General features: G+C 41.7%; 1 protein-coding gene across 1 annotated transcript; it reads left to right on the forward strand.

Moving 5' to 3' along the window:
* The first annotated feature begins 6,055 nt into the window (after positions 1-6,055).
* ephx4 (epoxide hydrolase 4) lies at positions 6,056-18,869 on the forward strand. The gene is made up of 7 exons (XM_085398813.1): positions 6,056-6,347; positions 9,666-9,751; positions 11,779-11,936; positions 14,708-14,836; positions 15,170-15,273; positions 16,528-16,676; positions 18,055-18,869. The coding sequence occupies exons 1-7, from the start codon at positions 6,105-6,107 to the stop codon at positions 18,293-18,295; spliced, it is 1,110 nt and encodes a 369-aa protein (XP_085254939.1). The 5' UTR covers positions 6,056-6,104; the 3' UTR covers positions 18,296-18,869.
* Positions 18,870-19,091: the final 222 nt, after the last annotated feature.

The raw sequence follows: 19,091 nt of genomic DNA on the forward strand, positions 1-19,091 counted from the left end.
ATGTCAGAGTGCAAAATAAAACCCAACTGCTGGCAGGGCAAATTAGCTAAAGGTATATTATTTAAACAATTTAATCTCCACACACAATCTTCTACACTAATTATTTATTAACTTGATGAAATATGAAGGAGCTTGACGTGTGTGTGTGTGTGTGTGTCAAGTTCACATTATTTATGCTGTCACGGATAAAGCTACACACGAAATTATTAAACTTGAACTTTTATATTGTGCTTGATATTTAGCCAAGCACAGAATATATACTTGTTAATGTTTTCATGAATACAGAAACATATCTAAGAACTGTTTCCATTCTTTGTTAAAATCAACCACATGTTCTTTGGAGTTACTATTCATAACTGCATTGGTAATAGTGCAGTCATGAATATTGATAATCCATTAATTAGTGATGAGTTTTTGATAAATCAATTGGATTTAATTATAGATGAGGTTATTCTCTTAAATGCATTAAAATTAGAATCTAAATGTCTGAATGTTTTAGTAAATTTCTACAATATAAATGTGATGTAGCTGTAAATATGTTGTAGTATTCCCATAAGTTATCCTAATAACAAACCGTGGGTAACACAGGAAGTCAAAGCTGTCCTCAACATGAAGAAGAAGGCTTTCAGGAGCAAAGTGAAGGAGGAGATGAAGGCAGCACAGCGGGAGGTGAAACGCTGCCTGAGGGAAGCAAAGGACACCTACAGGAGGAAGGTGGAGCAGAAGTTGGAGAGGAACAATATGAGGGAGGTCTGGAATGGTGTGAAAACCATCACAGGCCACAACACCAAGAAAAGCACAGTGGGGGGGACTGTGGAGAAGGCAAACGAACTTAACAACTTCTTCAACAGGTTTGACCAGCCCACAACCCCCCCACCCTCACCTTCACTACAGAGTCCAATCCCCACTCTCCTACCTCCCTCGCTTCCCCCCCTTCCTGACACCATGACACCCCCCTCCTCCAATCCCTCTCTCAGCAGCAAGACATCTCCCCCCCTCCCCTCTGCCCAAACATCTCCCAGTGTCACAGTGGATCAGGTCAGGAGACAACTGAGGAAGCTTCGCCCCAGAAAGGCAGCAGGCCCAGACAAGGTGTGTCCTAGGATGCTAAAGGCGTGTGCTGCTGAACTTGGGGAGCCGCTACAACGAGTCTTCAACCTCAGTCTGCGACTGGGGAGAGTGCCCGCCCTATGGAAGACATCCTGCATCGTCCCGGTCCCCAAAAAGAACCGGCCCAATGAGCTGAATGACTTCCGACCGGTGGCACTGACGTCACATCTTATGAAGACTCTAGAGCGGCTCTTCCTCAACCTCCTCCGACCACAGGTACAACATGCCCAGGACCCACTACAGTTTGCATACAAGGCGGGTGTCGGAGTGGAGGATGCCATCCTGTACCTCCTACACAGAGCCCACTCACACCTGGATGGGGGAAAAGGCACGGTCAGGATACTGTTTCTTGACTTTTCCAGTGCCTTTAATACCATCCGGCCCTGTATGCTTCAAGAAAAACTGAACAGGATGGAGGTGGACCCCTGCCTGGTGGCTTGGATCTCCGACTACCTCACCGACAGACCACAGTACGTCAGGCTGAAGGACATCACGTCTGACACAGTGGTCAGCAGCACAGGAGCACCACAGGGAACTGTGCTGTCCCCTCTTCTCTTCACCCTGTACACCTCTGACTTCGGCTACAACTCTGAATTATGCCACATTCAGAAGTTTGCAGACGACACAGCCATCATGGGGTGTATCTGGGATGATCAGGAAGAGGAGTACAGAAGTCTGGTGAGGAACTTTGTCGCATGGAGTCACACAAACCACCTGCAACTCAACACCTCAAAGACTAAGGAACTGGTTGTGGACTTCGGGAGGTCTAGAGCAGGTCCACTGCCGGTTCAGATAGAGGGGGAGGAGGTGGAGGTGGTCAACAAGTACAAGTACCTCGGGCTGTGGGTGGACAATAAACTGGACTGGTCATGCAACACAGAGCACCTGTATAAAAAAGCCCAAAGCCGACTGTACTTCCTCAGGAGGCTGAGGTCTTTTAACATCTGCAGGAAGCTCCTGAGGATGTTTTACCAGTCGGTGGTTGCTGGAGTACTTTTCTATGCTGTGGTGTGCTGGGGGAGCAGCACAGCAAAGAAGGACTCATCCAGGCTGGAGAAACTGATCAGGAGGGCTAGCTCTGTGGTCGGCATGAAGCTGGACACTCTGGTGACAGTGGCAGAGAAAAGGACATTAAAGAAACTGATGGACATTATGAACAATGCTGGGCATCCTCTGCACACGGCCATAAACAATCAGAAGAGTCTGTTCAGTGACAGGTTGCTTCTCCCCAAGACAAGAACTAACAGACTTAAAAACTCCTTTGTCCCACACGCCATCAGACTGTTTAACTCCTCTCTGGAGGGGAGAGGGAGGGGAAACAGGAGGACAAAGGAGGGGGGAACAACTAAGCTGTAGTGCCTCTTCACCTCACTGTGCAATACCTTTTGTGCAATACTTTTGTAAATAGTCAACGGTGCAATAGACTCAATACTTGAAATGTGCAATTCACTTGTATTTTTATTTTTATTCCTATTTATTATATTTATCCCCTTCGTATATTTTATTTATATTGTCTCTGTATTTATATATATGTGTGTGTGTATAACTCTGTAACTTCTGTCGGTGCTGTGCTTTTTTGGAAATCGAATTTCCCAGAGGAACCCACCCGAGGGATTAATAAAGTTCTATCTAATCTAATCTAATCTAATCTAAGTAAAATAGAGGGGTAAATGTAAAAAATAAATAAATGACTAAAAAGGGGTAGAAATCAGTATTTGTGCTTCAGGCATATATGAACATATCTATTCAGTATAGGTTTACTATTGCATTATGTATTTTTTTTCTGTGCAGAGCTTGATTAAAGTCTTGGATTTAAAAAAGAAACATCATGTAGGGTAGATTTAAAACAGGAACAAAACTGTTTATGAAATGCTGGTGCCATCCTTGCTTTTTAAAGAATGTGTTCTGTTAAAATGTGTTTTTCTCACAGCGTCTCTGGGTCGGATTTACAATGAAGCATCCAAACTAACAAAATGTTTAAGAGTTAGTAGACCAATCAAAATGTGGGAGACTAGATATATAGTAACAAACCTCCTGTTGGCTAAATAACTAAAGCTGAGTTTAAAGGCAGAGGGAAACACTGATGATCACACAAGCTTTGTTCGGGGCAGGGGCGGAGCGTGGGGGTGGCTTACGGGGCTTAAGCCCGGGTTGTTTTGTCAGAAGCCCGGGGTATTTTGGAGTGTCATTTTTTCATAGTTAGATGCCTGGCTGACAACTGTATAAAACAAAAAGTACACACAATATTCGAAGCACATAGTGCACACTGTGGGAATTTACGACTGTGCGTGAATCCCCCCCTGATATTGGTATGATCCAAGCTCAGGCACTAAGCGACTGAGTGAGGGGGCGGGGGGAGCTGCTGCCCGTGAGTGCGCTGTTGGAGAGACGGAGCCAGCCATACTGGAGAGCTTAAGTTTGACCAGGTACCAAAGCAAATCATTCGTACAGTACAAATAATGTAAATATGACGGTGCATCACGAAAGATTGATATGAAACTGATCACTTGACCAATATTATTTTACTTGCTCTTCAAGTGAATCAACAAATGGCGAAATGAAAAGCCGAACAAATGCTATTTTTTAGAGAGTCTTAGCTTACGTGTGTTTATTTCATATTTTCAGTTCTTACCCTCCCCGACTAATTCGGTTTCAGTTATGTACTGAAATATAAGAATGGACATGAGAGGCTTCTTTCAAAGAAAAACTCAGGTAAATGTTATTTTATATATTATGCTTTGTATGTTGTTCAGTATATTTCTATGCAAAACAAGAGGGATTTCAGTACACAGCAGGATATTCACATTTGTAACCAGATATTTACATACACTTTAGGGAGAAAACATAAAACATTTTTACTGTACAACATCAATTTAGAGTAAACTTTTGTTTTAGATAAATATTGAAATATATTTTGAATTAGTTAAATGTCAGAATAAAGAGAGACAGAGCTTCTATTTTTTATCACTTTCATTAAATTTAGGAGTACATATACACTAAGTTTATTGTTAATTAATAAGAAAACTCCAGACGATTCCATTCTGAGCTGAAGAAGCTTCTGATTGGTTAGTAGAGTCCATGTGAGTAAACTGGTGGCACAGCTGTGGATGCATATAAGACAAAACACAGAGCCTGTTTCTGTGACATGGGAACATCAAGAGATGTCAACCAAAACACCAGGAAAAGAATTGTGGAGCTCCATAAGTGTGGCTCAGTTTGAATACAATTTGGTGCCATTTACAGTTAAAAAACACAGACAGTTTCTCTCTTTACTCTTAAAGTTAACAAATATGTTTTTTATATTTATCAATCTAAAAAAATAAACATTTAGTCTGATTTGATGTTACAATTAAAAAAGTGTTTGTGTTTTGATCTGAAGAGTTTGTAAATATCTGGTTTCAACTGTATATTTGATGATTGTCAGCACAAAGAGAGAGAGAGAGAGGAGCAGAGATTGAGATGGAGAATGAGGACAGAACAGAGATGAACAAGAGCAGGTGAGACACACATGTTAGTCAAATGGTTGCTTACTAAAAGTATCACCGTATCATAGGTACTCATGTATCTCGTACCTAGTGTTTCTTTTTAGGTTTGCTATTTTTCAAATTCTATATTTATTAAGTTCTGCAGGCTTGTTTGCACAACAAGGCTAAATAATTATATAAACTTTTCTCAATCTAAATATTGGACTTTGGTAGAATTAAATAAATAAGTGTAGTGCAGGTCTATGATGATTTTTAGTGCTACTATCATCTAGTTCTGATTGTGGTTATGTCTTGGTTAAGTCCTCAGTAGTCCTGCTTTTGAACTGTTGTAGTCCTGTTTTAATTCTGGATCAGTTCTGCGTCTGGTTGAATTGGGGTTTAGTCCCTGTGTCTTGATACAGCCCCGACTTCGTTCTGTCTTGCTGCTTAATTAAAAAACTAGTTTAAGGTGTCCTGCATGTGTGATATATATATTTCCCTATATGAAGTCATTCTTTTTTGAACAAAACTCAAAACAGAGCCTATTAATCTTTCAGTCATTTCTACACCCCCCCCCCCCCCCCCCCCTCAAAAAAAAAAAAAAAAAAAAAAATCCCACATGCATACTACCCTTTAGGGCTAAGCCCCGGGTGTTTCAAATGTCTGGCTCCTCCTCTGGTGGAGCTGTCCGCTGTAGCGAGCCCTTGTGAATAGCTGGGGAAAGGATTTCTTCATTTTGCCATGGTTGGGCCTCCATATATTCGCGTGAGCGTACAGAGGTCTTTATCGATTCCACATATCCAGCCACGTGAGGGGTTAAGCTAATCCAAAGTCGGTTAACTGGCCTCTGATGTGTGTTATCCGGTCCCCGCTTCGGTTTTCTAACGGAATAATTGACCTGCTCGTGTCCGTGTGTGATTTAGTAGACTTGACAGCCACACACCTGTGACACCGCATCTCATTAACATATCAATGCGCAGTCACAGCCTACCTGCTAATTAAACCGGGAAACCGCCACTTATTGTTCATGAAGCGCTTGGTGAGATAATTTAAAATAACGGGGATTATTTCACTGATGATGAGCTGAAGTCACGCAGACCTTTTTTTTTTTTCTTTTTTATCGCAGCTTTGTTGCCATAACAGCGTGAAGCCGTGGTGCTTTGCAGTGATTTTTTTTTCCTCCGGAGGTTTTGCTGCCTAACAGCGCCTCTTAGCTGTTCAATGTAAATCAACGTAAAGCTCCGCATCGAGACGCTTATTGCTCGATTTCGGACTTGCCTTGTATAGTCAACAACACGGTCTCCTGCCAAACAGCCACGGCTGTCACACGCACGCGTGAAATCTGACGTGATGCTCTTGCCACCGTCCCATTCAGCTGCTTGTTGGGATCCTCCCTTCAGACAGTCGTGCGTATGCGCTGGTAAAGAAACGACGGCATTGTCAGAGCGGTGTTTAAACAGAAACGACCAGTTAACAGAAATCAATCAATAGGTAACGTGATCCGGGCTGATTTCCTGCGGCAATGTAAAGATGGCGAGAGTGCTCCACAACTTGCTGATATTTTTAATCAGTCTTGCGCTGAAAATCAGAGTTTTGGGGTATTGGTCATTGATATACGGTTATTGTGCTCTTTGCGCCATCGTAGCCCTGCTGAAACTTTGGTGGAACATCGTTTTAAGGCCGACAACAACCTTCCAATGGGTGATTCGTGAAACTCCCCCGGCTTGTCTGAATGACACGTCCTTGGGAACCCACTGTTATGTTAGGATCAAGGTAAGAGACGCGCACGCACTTGGACATGAAAGGTGTCTGTAAGGGTAACAGCCTTTGTGTGTGTATGTGTGTGTACGGACGCCAGGGTGTTCACGTGTAAAAAAAGCAAAAAACCCCGCCTCAACACCTTTCCGCCGTGTCGCGTCGTGAAAATCCAAACGGGGCCCGATGTTTTAGCACAATCTCGAAGCGTCTGTTTGTTTTTGCGAAGCGCTTCTATTTATTTATTTGTAATGTTTTTAGTGGAGTCAAGGCTTGCTGGCGCGGAGCTCAGGTGGTGCTGAAAGAACAGCTCCTCCGCCTCACGTCTCTGCATGCAGCGTGCTGCCAGCCTCTAACTACCAACCTACAGTGTGTGTTCAGGATTATGTAATTAAAATATCAAAGCATGTCCCGATGTGAGGGGTGGAAGAATTATTCACATCCTAGACTTCGGAATGACTACCAACACAAGATGTACTTAAAGCATGACAAGTACAGCAGCATGTACCTGTCATTCTTATATTATGGGATTGTCATTAGTAACGTATTAATATAAGAAGGAATTCTGATCTACTTCATGATCTGTTGGAGAATAGCAATGTGTTTAAAAATAAATGTTCCACAAAAGTAGCAGAGAATGACAAATACCTTAAACAAGTACTAGAATACATGTACACTGTTTTAGCGCAAGAACACTCATATGTGCCTGTTAAAGCATGTGCTTCTTAGTCATAAACCAAAGTTTTCCATGAGCAAATGAATCTGATCTGCAGTGAGCACAGTGCATGAAGGGTTTGGTTGAAAACAACACGGTGCAGGGGAAATAATTAAAGTGAACAGAATAAATCTGCTGACGTGTAACCATACAAGAAAGAAAAAAGTACTGCAAGTATATGTCCATGGAAGCAGATTACTTTACAGAACCATAAAATTGCAAATAAAATTTGATCAAATATTAAAATGAATTGGGATGAACAGCTAAATATCCATCCACAATACCATTCATCCACTCCATCCATTGTTTCCACTTATCCAATTCAGGGTTACGCCGGAGCCTATCCCAGCTGTCATAGGGCAGGAGGTAGGGTACACCCGGGACGTGTCACTAGTCCGTCACAGGGCTGATACAGAGAGACAGACAACCTTTCACACTCACATTCACACCAATAGCCAATTAGAATCACCACTTAACCTAAAATTCATGACTTTGGACCGTGGGAAGAAGTTAGAGTATCCAGAGGGAGCTTGCAGGCATGGGGAAAATATGCAAACTCTACACAGAAACCCTCTGCTGTCCGGAGGATTTACTGTGATGTGACAGTGCTAACCACTGTCCCACCATGTCACAATGAGAGGCTAAAAATAGTAAGTAAAATTCAATATGAAGAAGGGAAAACCTGCATTTCTGCTCTGTCTGTCCAGCTCACTGACAGTGTCAACAGAAAAAATAATATTTATAACTATCCTGCTCACACAAAGAAAACTTGTACACATACTCAAACACATTGGAAAGATCAGCACAAATCCTGCTGACCATCCAAAAAGCACATCACTCAGAAATCTATCCTAATATTTGCTAAATCTGCAGAGACTGTGGTTTTCTGATATATTCAGAGAAAGAACCTCAGATCCTCCAAAGCACCTAATCCCCACTAAATAAAAACAGAGAAGCTTTTCTATCTGACACCTAATAACACCTCAAGGTGGGGATTGTGGGGGATTGTCTTTCTCTTTAAATAGCCCAATAATATTGCTTTCTTTGTATTTGATTTGTTTTATAATAGACTCTAGTCCAAGCAGTAGCATTTTGAAGTGCGCTAACACCCATTTCATTTCAACATGTGACATAAAATTCATCAACAGAATTATAAAACTATATGTATTAGAACAAAATCATTCAATATACAAGTACCTGTCTGATACTCGGTTTTCTTAATATAATGATTACTGCGGATGTTATTTCGCATCACCTGCAATTTGATCCTAAGTGTAGCCGCGAAGCCTCTAAACCAAGCAGAGCAAGCACAATAAAGTGACCCTGAAGTTTCTTGTTACAATGCTTCGTTTTGCTAAATAGGAACTAAATCTGCCCCCACTGCCTAAAAACAGAAACACCTTTGGCTTCTTATTATCTCACTTGAGCTATTGAACTTTATCAAGAACAATCAATTCAACTTTATCAGCTGACTTTGACTCTAGAATATGCCCAACTTAAATCCATCTTAGCAACATGTCTGTAGAAGCAGGAGTTTGGTGATATCACAACTAAGGAAGCAGTCCTGCATGTAGCTTACACAAGTGTAGTGCAGGAACCTGAAGCTTCAGGTGGGTTAAGGACTTTAGAGTAAAGTAGGGGACTTTTTGTGTCAGCCCGCTATTGCGCAGCTTTCCTCTTTGCTTCTGTTTAATGCTGAAATCTATTTCAGCTGTTGTAGGGTGAGAGGAAGGTTACGCCCAGAGCAGGTCACCAGTTTATTGCAAAGGTCTAAGCCGTATTTTCCTGTTTTTGATTCACCTGACTGCCTTGTGTAGAGATGCTTCAATAATCTCAAGCCTACAATGCGCACTTAAAGTATTTGTTGTTCTTTCTCAGAACCCCAAACAGTGATATATGAGAAAGAAAAGCAAAAAAAATAAAAAATCCCCACATTTCTGAGGCACAGCTTTGATATGTTTCTTAAAAAGATTTAAAAAATCAAACCCTGTTAAATCTAATGAACTTCCAACTATTTAAACACAAGTGTTTACATTAACTTGTTCTTCTTCTCTACTCTCACTTTTTCCATCAGATGGAAATATTGTAGGTGTCTTCTGCATAATTTTATTTATCTTTCATGAGCCTTTAGTTTGACATATTGGGGACACTGCTTGTCTTGTCTTTAAACTTTCAAAATGAAACATTTGCATATTATAGCACTTTAGATTATTTAGGAAGATTAAATGTGGATGTAAGAAATGTGGGCAGGTGTTGTCATAATTTTCTTTTGTGTTAAAATTACACATGTACATTTAAATGTCTACAAACATTTCCTGAAGGAGTCTTGAAGTTTGTTAGAGCACTTAGTATTCTGCAGAAACAAATTCACAAGAGTGTTTCAGGTCCAGTAAACATGATTTTACAAGCTTGTGATACACTGATTCTTATTTAATGGCTCAAAAGAAAACGAGCTATTCCTGTCTTGTTTCCCCGTAGTAGTTTTCCCTGCAGCTCCCCTCAGTAACAGTCACTTAGGAGCGCTGGCTTGTTCCGTTGTGTTCACTAAATGGCTTTGGATAAAAGTGACGGCTGAAGTGTTCATGTGCAAATGTGTCTTTGTGTGTCTTGTTTCTGTGCAGGAGTCTGGCCTCAGGTTCCACTATGTTGCTGCTGGTGAGAGAGGAAAGCCCCTCATGTTGTTTCTGCACGGCTTCCCTGAGTTCTGGTAGGTCAGAGGCAAATCAGGGTCAGAGTAACAGTAAAAGCTTCTCTAAACCAGACTGTAAGATGTTGTGTTGTGCAGTTGTATTTGGTATTTGCTGCATTGGTCATCTCTCTAAAATTTCCATTATGAGGATTCCTCCCTTGCTCAGCAGCAGTGTTAAATCTCTGCGATCTGGCTGTGGGCCTGCAAAAACAAATCCAAGCCAGCAGAGAGGAGTCCTCATTCACAGACATGATTTGCCATCGGGGGAAAGGGGTCCAAAGCATTCAAGCTCTCTTCCTCCTGATATGAAATGAAAAATGATGTTGAGTGTTGCGTCTGGATCAGGGCCAAAGAGCTTGTCAAGAACTGTAAGCCCGTCCATATCTCTAGCATGCTATCTAAGCTGCGGACAGGACAGGGATTAATTAACGGTAGAGGGGAGCTCTTTCTGCTTCACTTGACATATCCTTCAGAGGAACGATGAAACTGTACTGAGGTGCTTGGAAAGAGTGCTTTTTAAAATGTGCTAATTCCCTTTCAGAAATAAGAAAGATGAGACTTTGTGTTCAGGAGGGGGATGGAGGGCTGCAAGGGGCTTATTTTCCTTCAGCCCTCTTCTGTATTCAAAGATCTAAGGGTTCAGAGCCGGGATCTTATCCTGACTCATCAGAATCACAGGCAGGGCTCTGCATTTTGCTTTTCCCCCCGTTACTCGGCTGAGGAGGAAGAGGACAAGGAGGAGGGGGGCTGACAAGATCTTCAATTAGGAAGTCATCCCAGTCCACATCAGTGGGCGGATTAGAATCTAAAACAGCTTCTATTATCCAGAGGTGACCTTCACTCAGCTGGAAAGAAAGCTGAGTGCTAGTTTCTAAAAGAGAGTTTGCAAAGTTGGTTTGTAAGAATCGTAATCGCGGGGAAAGGCCTGTGAACACACTTGCGTAATGTGCTGTTTGGACTTAGAGACTTCAGATGTTTAACAGAAAGAGTCTGTGTCATAGACTCTGGGACTGGAGATAAAAAGACAAACAAGAGGCTTTCCATTTTGTTAACTTATCCTTCCTTGCATCTTCTCACCTTCTGTGGCCTGGAAATTATATTCCTTCAGCTATCAGTTCCTTAATTGCTCCTGAAGGAGAAAGAAAGCTTGTGGAGGAGCTAGGAGTGAGGAAGCACAGGTGTGTCCTAAGCAAAAGTCATTTATCAAGAGGCATGATGGATAAATGCCGTACGTCACCATAGAAAACATAGAGTGTTTACTTCGTTGTGCTTCTCATGCTAATCCTGAGAAGCGACGCGAGTTCAGAAAACAAGGGAAGTTGCTAGAATTGTGAAAAACACACATATTTACCCTGAAGAGAGAAAATAATTTATTACGCAAATCATCCATATGTCCATACCTTTATTGCTACTTATTCAGGTCTCTGTCAGACAGCAGTTTAATCAGAGATACTCAGATCTCGCTCTTCTTGGCCACCTCTTTCAGGGGGACACTGTCTTAAGCCAGCCAAGAGATATAATCTCTCTGCCCTGGGGTTTTCTCCCAGTGGGACATGCCTAAAACATCTCTAGGAATTAAGGAGGCATGCTAGTCAGGTGCCCGAAGCACCTCAACTGCCTTGTTTTGAAGTGCGATGTTGCTGTCTAACTACATTAGGAGAAATGGAAGAACCCCTAAAAGAGGAGAATGGGCTTTAAATCCACCATAGTAGAAAATGAATGAATGTTTGAGCAAAAGTAAGACTGTAGAAGGGGTTCATAAAGTGTTTTAGGCACAAATTACTTTCTTGTTCCTTAGCTGTATAAATGACACATTATCTTTACGTTATAAGGTTTCTTTGAAGGTTTGAAGTCTAATTTTAGATCCGTTTTGAAAGCTTTTGATAATTTGTTACATAACTGTGATTTTGTTTTTACCTACTTATGTATTATATGTAATATAAATGTCAATAAACTTAAATTGAAAAATCTCTATATCCATGAGAAACGGGCATTAACCTGCATCGTCTTGTCAATAATACTTGTCAAATGTGTGTGTGCCTCAGGTTTTCCTGGCGTTACCAGCTGCGTGAGTTCAAGAGTGAATTTCGTGTGGTGGCCATCGACATGAGGGGCTACGGGGAGTCCGACCTGCCGCTCTCCACTGAGAGTTACCGCTTCGAATACCTGGTCACGGATGTCAAAGATATTGTGGAGTACTTAGGTGAGGAAACACGGGAGAACTGCGTGCCTGTAATCTCGGAATCAGTCCGAGGAGCGGAGAGTGTTTTGACAGCTACTTGGGTCAAAAATAAACTTGTTTATCAATGTTACGCCGTGGACAGCCTTCAGGCCTGCAGCACGGCATGACAAACTTCCTGTGACTCATTCTAAGTGAACATGGGACACTGCAGATACAGAGCCCAAAGCCTGCTGACTGCGTGCTAACACTGGCAGGGAGCTAGCCTGAGGTGGTGTGCACATACCAGCTAATGATTATCTGGCCAGAATGACAGTTTTTGCTCTTTAACTGGCCAACGTATCTCAGTGTTTTTCCTGTCATTTCAGCACGGCTTACACACTCTATCAGGTAATCTGTCTCAGCCCTGAAATGTCGCTGAAGATTGTGTTCAGTGGACACGAGCCCTTTCATTCTCCTTCACACCTGTCGCCTCACATCTAAATGTGTTAACACGGCTGTTTCAGTGTCAATTACAAGGAAGCCGAAAAGGTCGTGTCTTGATTTTCCTGCATAGTCTTTGAGGTGCTTTCTTCAATCTTTTCAGTATCAAAGAAAATTTCTGTTTTATTACAGCAATATTTTACTGTAGGAGTTCTGTAGATCTGGAAACGCAGACACACGGTTAAAATGAACCAAAACGTGGGCATGAAACTCTGTCGGTCGCACTCCTCCATGGTAGCCAAACACAAATGGAAGACACACGAAAGGCAGAGGAACTGTTAGCAGCATTTTCATTTCAAATGCAGTTTGAACTTAAAATATAGGGCTTCAAATAATCTCTCTAAACTGCTGCCTACAACCTTTCTGGTTATCTGACGCTCTTGTTCTTGTCCATTTAAGTTTCCTTGTAGCACTGTTGAAATTTCCAGGACTCAGCAAGTACCTAATAATCAAAGATGAATCAGTTAAATGTGACAGAAGAAGGCGTAAACATTGTTAAACACTGACGTAATTCTGCCTTTTAAACTTTTCTGAGGTAAACAAATGAGGAGTGATCATAAAATTTTGCAACCCAAACCATAAAAATTAAAAAAAAAACCTATCACTGCTGAGGAAAAGCTATTTCCTCAGCAGTGATACAACTTTACCAGCCCTACTTTCATTTTCAGATCACTTTCCTTTTTTAACACCTGGAGTTGGTGAACTTTGTGATCACATCATGTGTTACATTTACATGTTCATTACTTCAAAGTCATTCATAGGTAATATCTGGCTCTTCAGTTTAGTGTTATGTTTCAAAATTTCTTTTATCCTTCAGGTAGTGACTGGATGATCAAGGATTGGAAAAGCAGTCAGGAAAATGGAAGGATTAAACAAAGCTTTCTGCAGCTGCCTGTTGCAGCTATAAATCGAATCAATGAGAGGTGAAACTCGACCACAACAGTCAAGCTGTGGCCTGTAAAATCAAAACATTAAGCTGAGAGGTTGTGCATCTTTGAAATGCTGGAAGGAACTGCAATCAGTCTGTAACGCTCTGTGCACTGCACAAATTAAATTGAACCATTGATTTTTTTTTTTATATTGTAGCTTTTTAAAAAGCCACAAGTGTTCTATCACGATGTTTTGCATCTCGTTACATTGTTCTGGCTGTCCCGGTCAATTACCTAACAGGTTTTTGGGAGCTAAGCACTCAGTCATGCACATTGCTGAGCAAATCACTTAATGGTCATTTCAGTGGAAGAAGGAAAGCACTGATTGTTTGATAACTGCTCTTCTCTAATCTGTGATCAACTCTTAGAGCCAATGAGAGCCACCCAGCTGCCTGCATTCACAGAACACATGTTATGCTAGTTACCATGTCGGTAGCAGATTTCAGCGTTTTCAGTAAACTGCTAACAGCCCAAAAGGCGGACAGCTGAAAGAGCCGTGGTGCTCTGTTATTTTCCAGATGTAGTTCCCCGTCTAAAATTATAGACTCTTCCTCTGTAGCATCAGCAACATCAGTGGGCCTGCTGGGGTGATTCATATTAGTAGGTGTAAATGGTGCGACCTCAGGTAAGGGGATCAGTTTGTAGCAACTGCAACAGTAATGTGATCAGACTGAAGCCTTGACTTTGGTCAGCATTTGGCTGAATGTCATGAAATCCATCCTTTGATGAGTGTAAATGTCCTCTGAGAAAGTCAACAGTGATTTTCAGGCAGTGGCATTTTTAAAAAAATTTTTTTTTACACAATGGACTGTATCAGTGTAACAAAGTGGCTAGACCCTGTGGCATCACCCACTGTGTCAATTTGGGGCTTTTTATCCTCTTTTTTTTTTTTTAACCGTAAGGGACCATTTACGAACCAAAGGGCCAGTTGCATGAATCGTATTTACCATTTTGCAGCTATAGCACAAGCACAGCAGACAGCTATGAAATTACACTGATGTAATTTCGCTGGGTGATTTTTTGGTTTATATATTTTTTTTTATTTTTCGGATTTAAATGAAGACATCTGACAAAATGACCATTGCATTTGCCAACAAGTGTTCTGTAGCTCAAAACGCACTCCGGTACTAAATATATTATGACTTAAACATAGTAAAATAATGCTGCAGACACATCCAGTTCAACCCAACAAGAGTTCAAAGTACCCCACTGACATCCTGTATGTAAGAAAGCAGTCGGTATACAGCTTCAACCAAAGCCATTAAATCCTCCCTGCTGCTGCTCACTATGTTGGCTTCACTTTTGAGCCACAGAGATTGTTGCTTAGGTTTAACGTTAGAATGGACTTCCAGCTTCCTTCATTCGTGTTTTATTTCTTCCAAGGTTACAACAGATGTTGCCTCGTTGGCCACGACTGGGGTGGGACCATAGCGTGGCTGTTTGCGATTCACTACCCCGAGATGGTGACAAAACTCATTGTTCTCAACTGTCCGCATCCGTCTGTGTTCACAGGTATGATTTCAGGACGGTGTGCTGGAAAATCAGTATTCTCCACGCTAATTAGAGAAGCTCTGGTTTGACTCTTGGGTTATTACTGTAATTATTAATGATAATTAGGAAGTGTTATTACTTCAGTTGCATGTTTGCATCCATCTGGCAAATCCTCCTCTGCATTAAGTGCAAGTTGATGAGACACTAATTAGAGGAGGCTAATATGAAGCTGGAACAGCTGGTTTAAATGGTGCAGACAGAGAGGCACCTGAGTTATCATGTCCACAAGAAACCTGCCCTTTAATTATGTCGAGAAACTAAATGTCCCCTTTCTTCTCCTTTCCTCTCCTCCAGATTATGCCCTGCGTCACCCGAGCCAGCTGCTGAAATCCAGTCATTACTTTTTCTTCCAGCTGCCCCGCTTCCCAGAGCTCATGCTCTCCATCAATGATTTCAAGGTGGTCTGTTGTGTGTGGACTTTCAATGTCAAGGTCGTGTGTGGACGTGCATGTGCAATAGTGTACCTCGCACATTACGAGCAGTGTCTATTTTTGGTGTTTACATCAGGTCAAACTGCAGGAAATGTGTGGATTACAGATTATTACAAAATAATATCCGGATTTTTAAAATATTGTTAGTAATTAATCATTTAATTTCTTATTTTCTCAATTTTGTTATCTTCTTCTTCCCATTGTTTAAAAGTAATTGTACTTAATATTATCTTGTCTTCGTGTTCGAAGATTTACAAATACACACAGTTTGTATTTTATCTTTCAGTGATCAGATTCTAGTTGTTCTCTCAGTATTTCCGGTGCTTGATTATTCCCGGAGTTTGATGTGAGGTTGCCACTGTTCTCATGTCTGTTCATTAAATATTAAGCAACAGCTGGGAGCTTAGCTTACCTTAGTTAGCATGTAGACTGAAAATAAAGACTAACCTGACTCGGTTCATCAACAGCTAATTAACACATAGCGCATAGAGCAGTGGCTCGGGTTATTTTTTGTAGCTACAATTTACAGACTACTAAACACCTCATACGCAGTTAATCAGTTGTTGTGAAAGCAAAGACACAGAGAAAATGCTGATGTGTTGAAACGAGGACAGCTTGCTGTGTCTGTGTGTGTATTGCTGTTAGTTTAAAACAATGATAAACACCTCAAACCAAGTCTTTCCTTTTTGTAACTGCCCAGATTTCCCTGCAGTTTTCACCACAGGCTGAGGATTTCTACAGTATACCATCATTGATTTGCACACCACACATGCAGGAAATAGAGAAAAGGTGAAAGGTTAGCCAAAATATGACAAACACTGATCCAAACCACCTCAAATCTCCGCTTATTGTGAGTTTAATGTCACTGTAAAACTAAAAACTACTTTCTATTTAAATTCCTTGTTTTATAATTATTTAAGCATTTCTAAGACACTGGTGTTATATCACCTAGTATAATCAATATGTCAGAGTTTTGCTAATTAAATGAAAGAATGCTGCCATATGCTCGCGCTGGTGCACAGCATGCAGTGTCGTCGAGCCAGCAGAGAGTCAGAGAGCCAGAGCTGTGACTGAAGGTCATCAGAGCTGATTTCACCACAGAAGTACCTTTTCTGACTCGCATTACAGCGACATGGACGTCCTTCAGTGAATGCTGTCTAGATCAGAACGTACCGCCCATGCAAACCTCACTCAGTGTTTGCTGCTGTGTCTCTGCTGCAGGCTCTGAAGGCTTTGTTCACCAGCCGCAGCACAGGGATCGGCAGGAAAGGCCGATGGCTCACCGCAGAGGATCTGGAAGCCTACCTGTACGCACTCTCACAACCGGGAGCTCTAACAGGAGCCCTCAACTATTACAGGAATGTCTTCAGGTGGGGAATTCACTCAGCCAAGGATGGATTATGTGAAAGGATTTTTAAAATCTCTATATAACAGTGATATGTCATATGTGTTAAGCAAAATCTGTATGATTTATAAGATATCAAAGAATAATATTAAAGCTAAAAAGCTGTTAAAAACACACCAAATAAAAGTTTGCTCTCTTACATTAAAATAGGAATACTGAAGATCAGCAGTATGCACAGTTCAGTTCTAAACATTCAGAGAAAGCGCTCCACGATGAGGTGCAAGGACAGGCCCAGTGTTTTGGCACCACAGTCTCAGCTGAGACTGCCACGGTCATGTCAGCTGCAAAATAAATGAGCAGTAAACTGCCAGACACATAGCAGAAAATAGCTGTTTTAAATGTTTTTTACTCGTTGAGTTTTTGTTCATGCTTGAAAAGTAATTTTCAGTTGTGTCAGTTTAATAAACGTTATGTTCTACGCTCCAAGGATAAACGAGGTTTTTGTTGTGTAGTTTGCATTTAGTAGCACCATCTACTGTCAGAACTCTGGGGGAACAGAAAACTGAGCCTCTACTTCTGTCAGTGCTACAATACTGTCTCATATTCACATTCACATCTTTCCTACACGTTTACTGGCAAACAATGGTCCGCATAAACGAGATCGAAGAAAATCTCAGTGCATGCAATTTTGACATGTGACCTATACATGCATGGCTGAGCGGGCCATCTGCTCCCTTCTCAAGCAATGAGTTATCTCAGAGTAGCTTTTGTATGCTTACGTAAAAGAAATCTCAGTGACCCATGCCCACTTAGTCTGTCTGTTCGTGGATAGCATACCTAAATGCAGAGGGGACAAAAATAGGTGAATGCACAGTCAACATTCAGCCATCCTTTTAAATGTATATCTGCTTTCTGGTCTGAGACAGGATGGAGGCTGGAGGACGTCTCGGCAGAAGCGTGCCGTACTGCATGTGATGTTTAACAACTGTGATACTACAGAACAGGATGTTAAATTAAGACCCAGGTGCTGCGGGTCCATCGGAAATCTGGTACATGACATGAATGGACATGAATCCCTCCATCCATCCATTCTCTTCCACTTATCCTTAACATGGTTGTGAGGAGCTCGGAGTCAATCCTAGCTACATTAAATATAGTTTAATGTTGCTGGGATAAATATAGTTTTGTGAAGTTTTTGTGCCGTCTGAGAGAGAAGTACTCTGTCGGGATAATAAGGTACTCTGAGGTCGTGTGAGATACGATGAGGCTTGATTGTTCTGAACTTTGTATGTAAGGAGAAGGATTTAAAATTAAATTCTGGAGATAACAGGAAGCCAGTGAAGAGAATATGGGACGAATGTGATCAACTGAAGGCTTTTCATGTCGCTCCTTTCTTTCTGTAGCTCCCTCCCTCTGAGCCATAACCACGTCAGGTCTCCGGTGCTGCTGCTGTGGGGAGAGCGGGATGCCTTCTTGGAACAGGAAATGGCCGAGGCTTGCCGCCTCTACATCAGGAATCATTTCCGTCTTAACATCATTTCCGGGGCCAGTCACTGGCTGCAGCAGGACCAGCCCGATATCGTAAACACCCTCATATGGACCTTCCTCAAGGAGGGCGAGGGACGTAAAAGCTACAGGAACTAAATCCACAGCGAGGCCTCCTCCAGCACCTCTCCTCTCCCCACTCACTCCCTGGAAGCCTGGAATGTGCCTGTGACACCAAGCAACATAGTGATAATGCAATCATTCTTTAAATCTTTCACATGTTTCAGATATTTTTTAAAGAAGTCAGCCGTAAAGGAAGAAATCAAAGCACACTTCACCAGAGAGGACACCGAACAGTACGCGTGACACATATTCAAGATGTTTTTTGCACACGACATCCGCCTTAAAGTTTGTCGGTTTCAGCATTACAAATGTGTGGCAGAATCTCCTTTGTGACTTGTATTGTGTGGTGCCTTTTTAACTTTCGAGCTGTCGCAGTGTAACGATGTCCTGCGAGACTGGGGATGTGGCGTCGCCTGCTATACTTGTGTGTTTCAACGGGTCGCTCCACTCCACTTTGGGCACAGTCCTTTGGGAGGCGTAACCCTCCCACTCCCTTTATCAGGTAGTGTTGCTGAAAAAAGCTTTTTTTTCCCCTCGAAGATTAATGCTCAAATGTAGAGAATGTTATCTTCCTGTATAGAAATGTCAGTGATGGTTGACTATTGTACTATTTTGTATCTCTTCCTACACACTGCATTTTGAAATTCACTGAGCCAGGTCTACACCATTTGATTTTATAAATAAACTAAGTGTCAAACTGTCAGACTTCACTGCTTTTTAAAAAAAAGATAATAACGGATTTGAAGTTAAAAGCAGAAAACCTCCAGATGCCCCTCTGTGTGTCTGTTACTGTCTCAGATTTAAAAAGAACTACCAGAAATAGCAATGGATG

Source organism: Rhamphochromis longiceps, linkage group LG23, assembly GCF_057381845.1.
Source record: "Rhamphochromis longiceps isolate RC_006_pf linkage group LG23, R_longiceps_female_GT1.1, whole genome shotgun sequence".
In the NCBI taxonomy this organism is placed as follows: Eukaryota; Metazoa; Chordata; class Actinopteri; order Cichliformes; family Cichlidae; genus Rhamphochromis; species Rhamphochromis longiceps.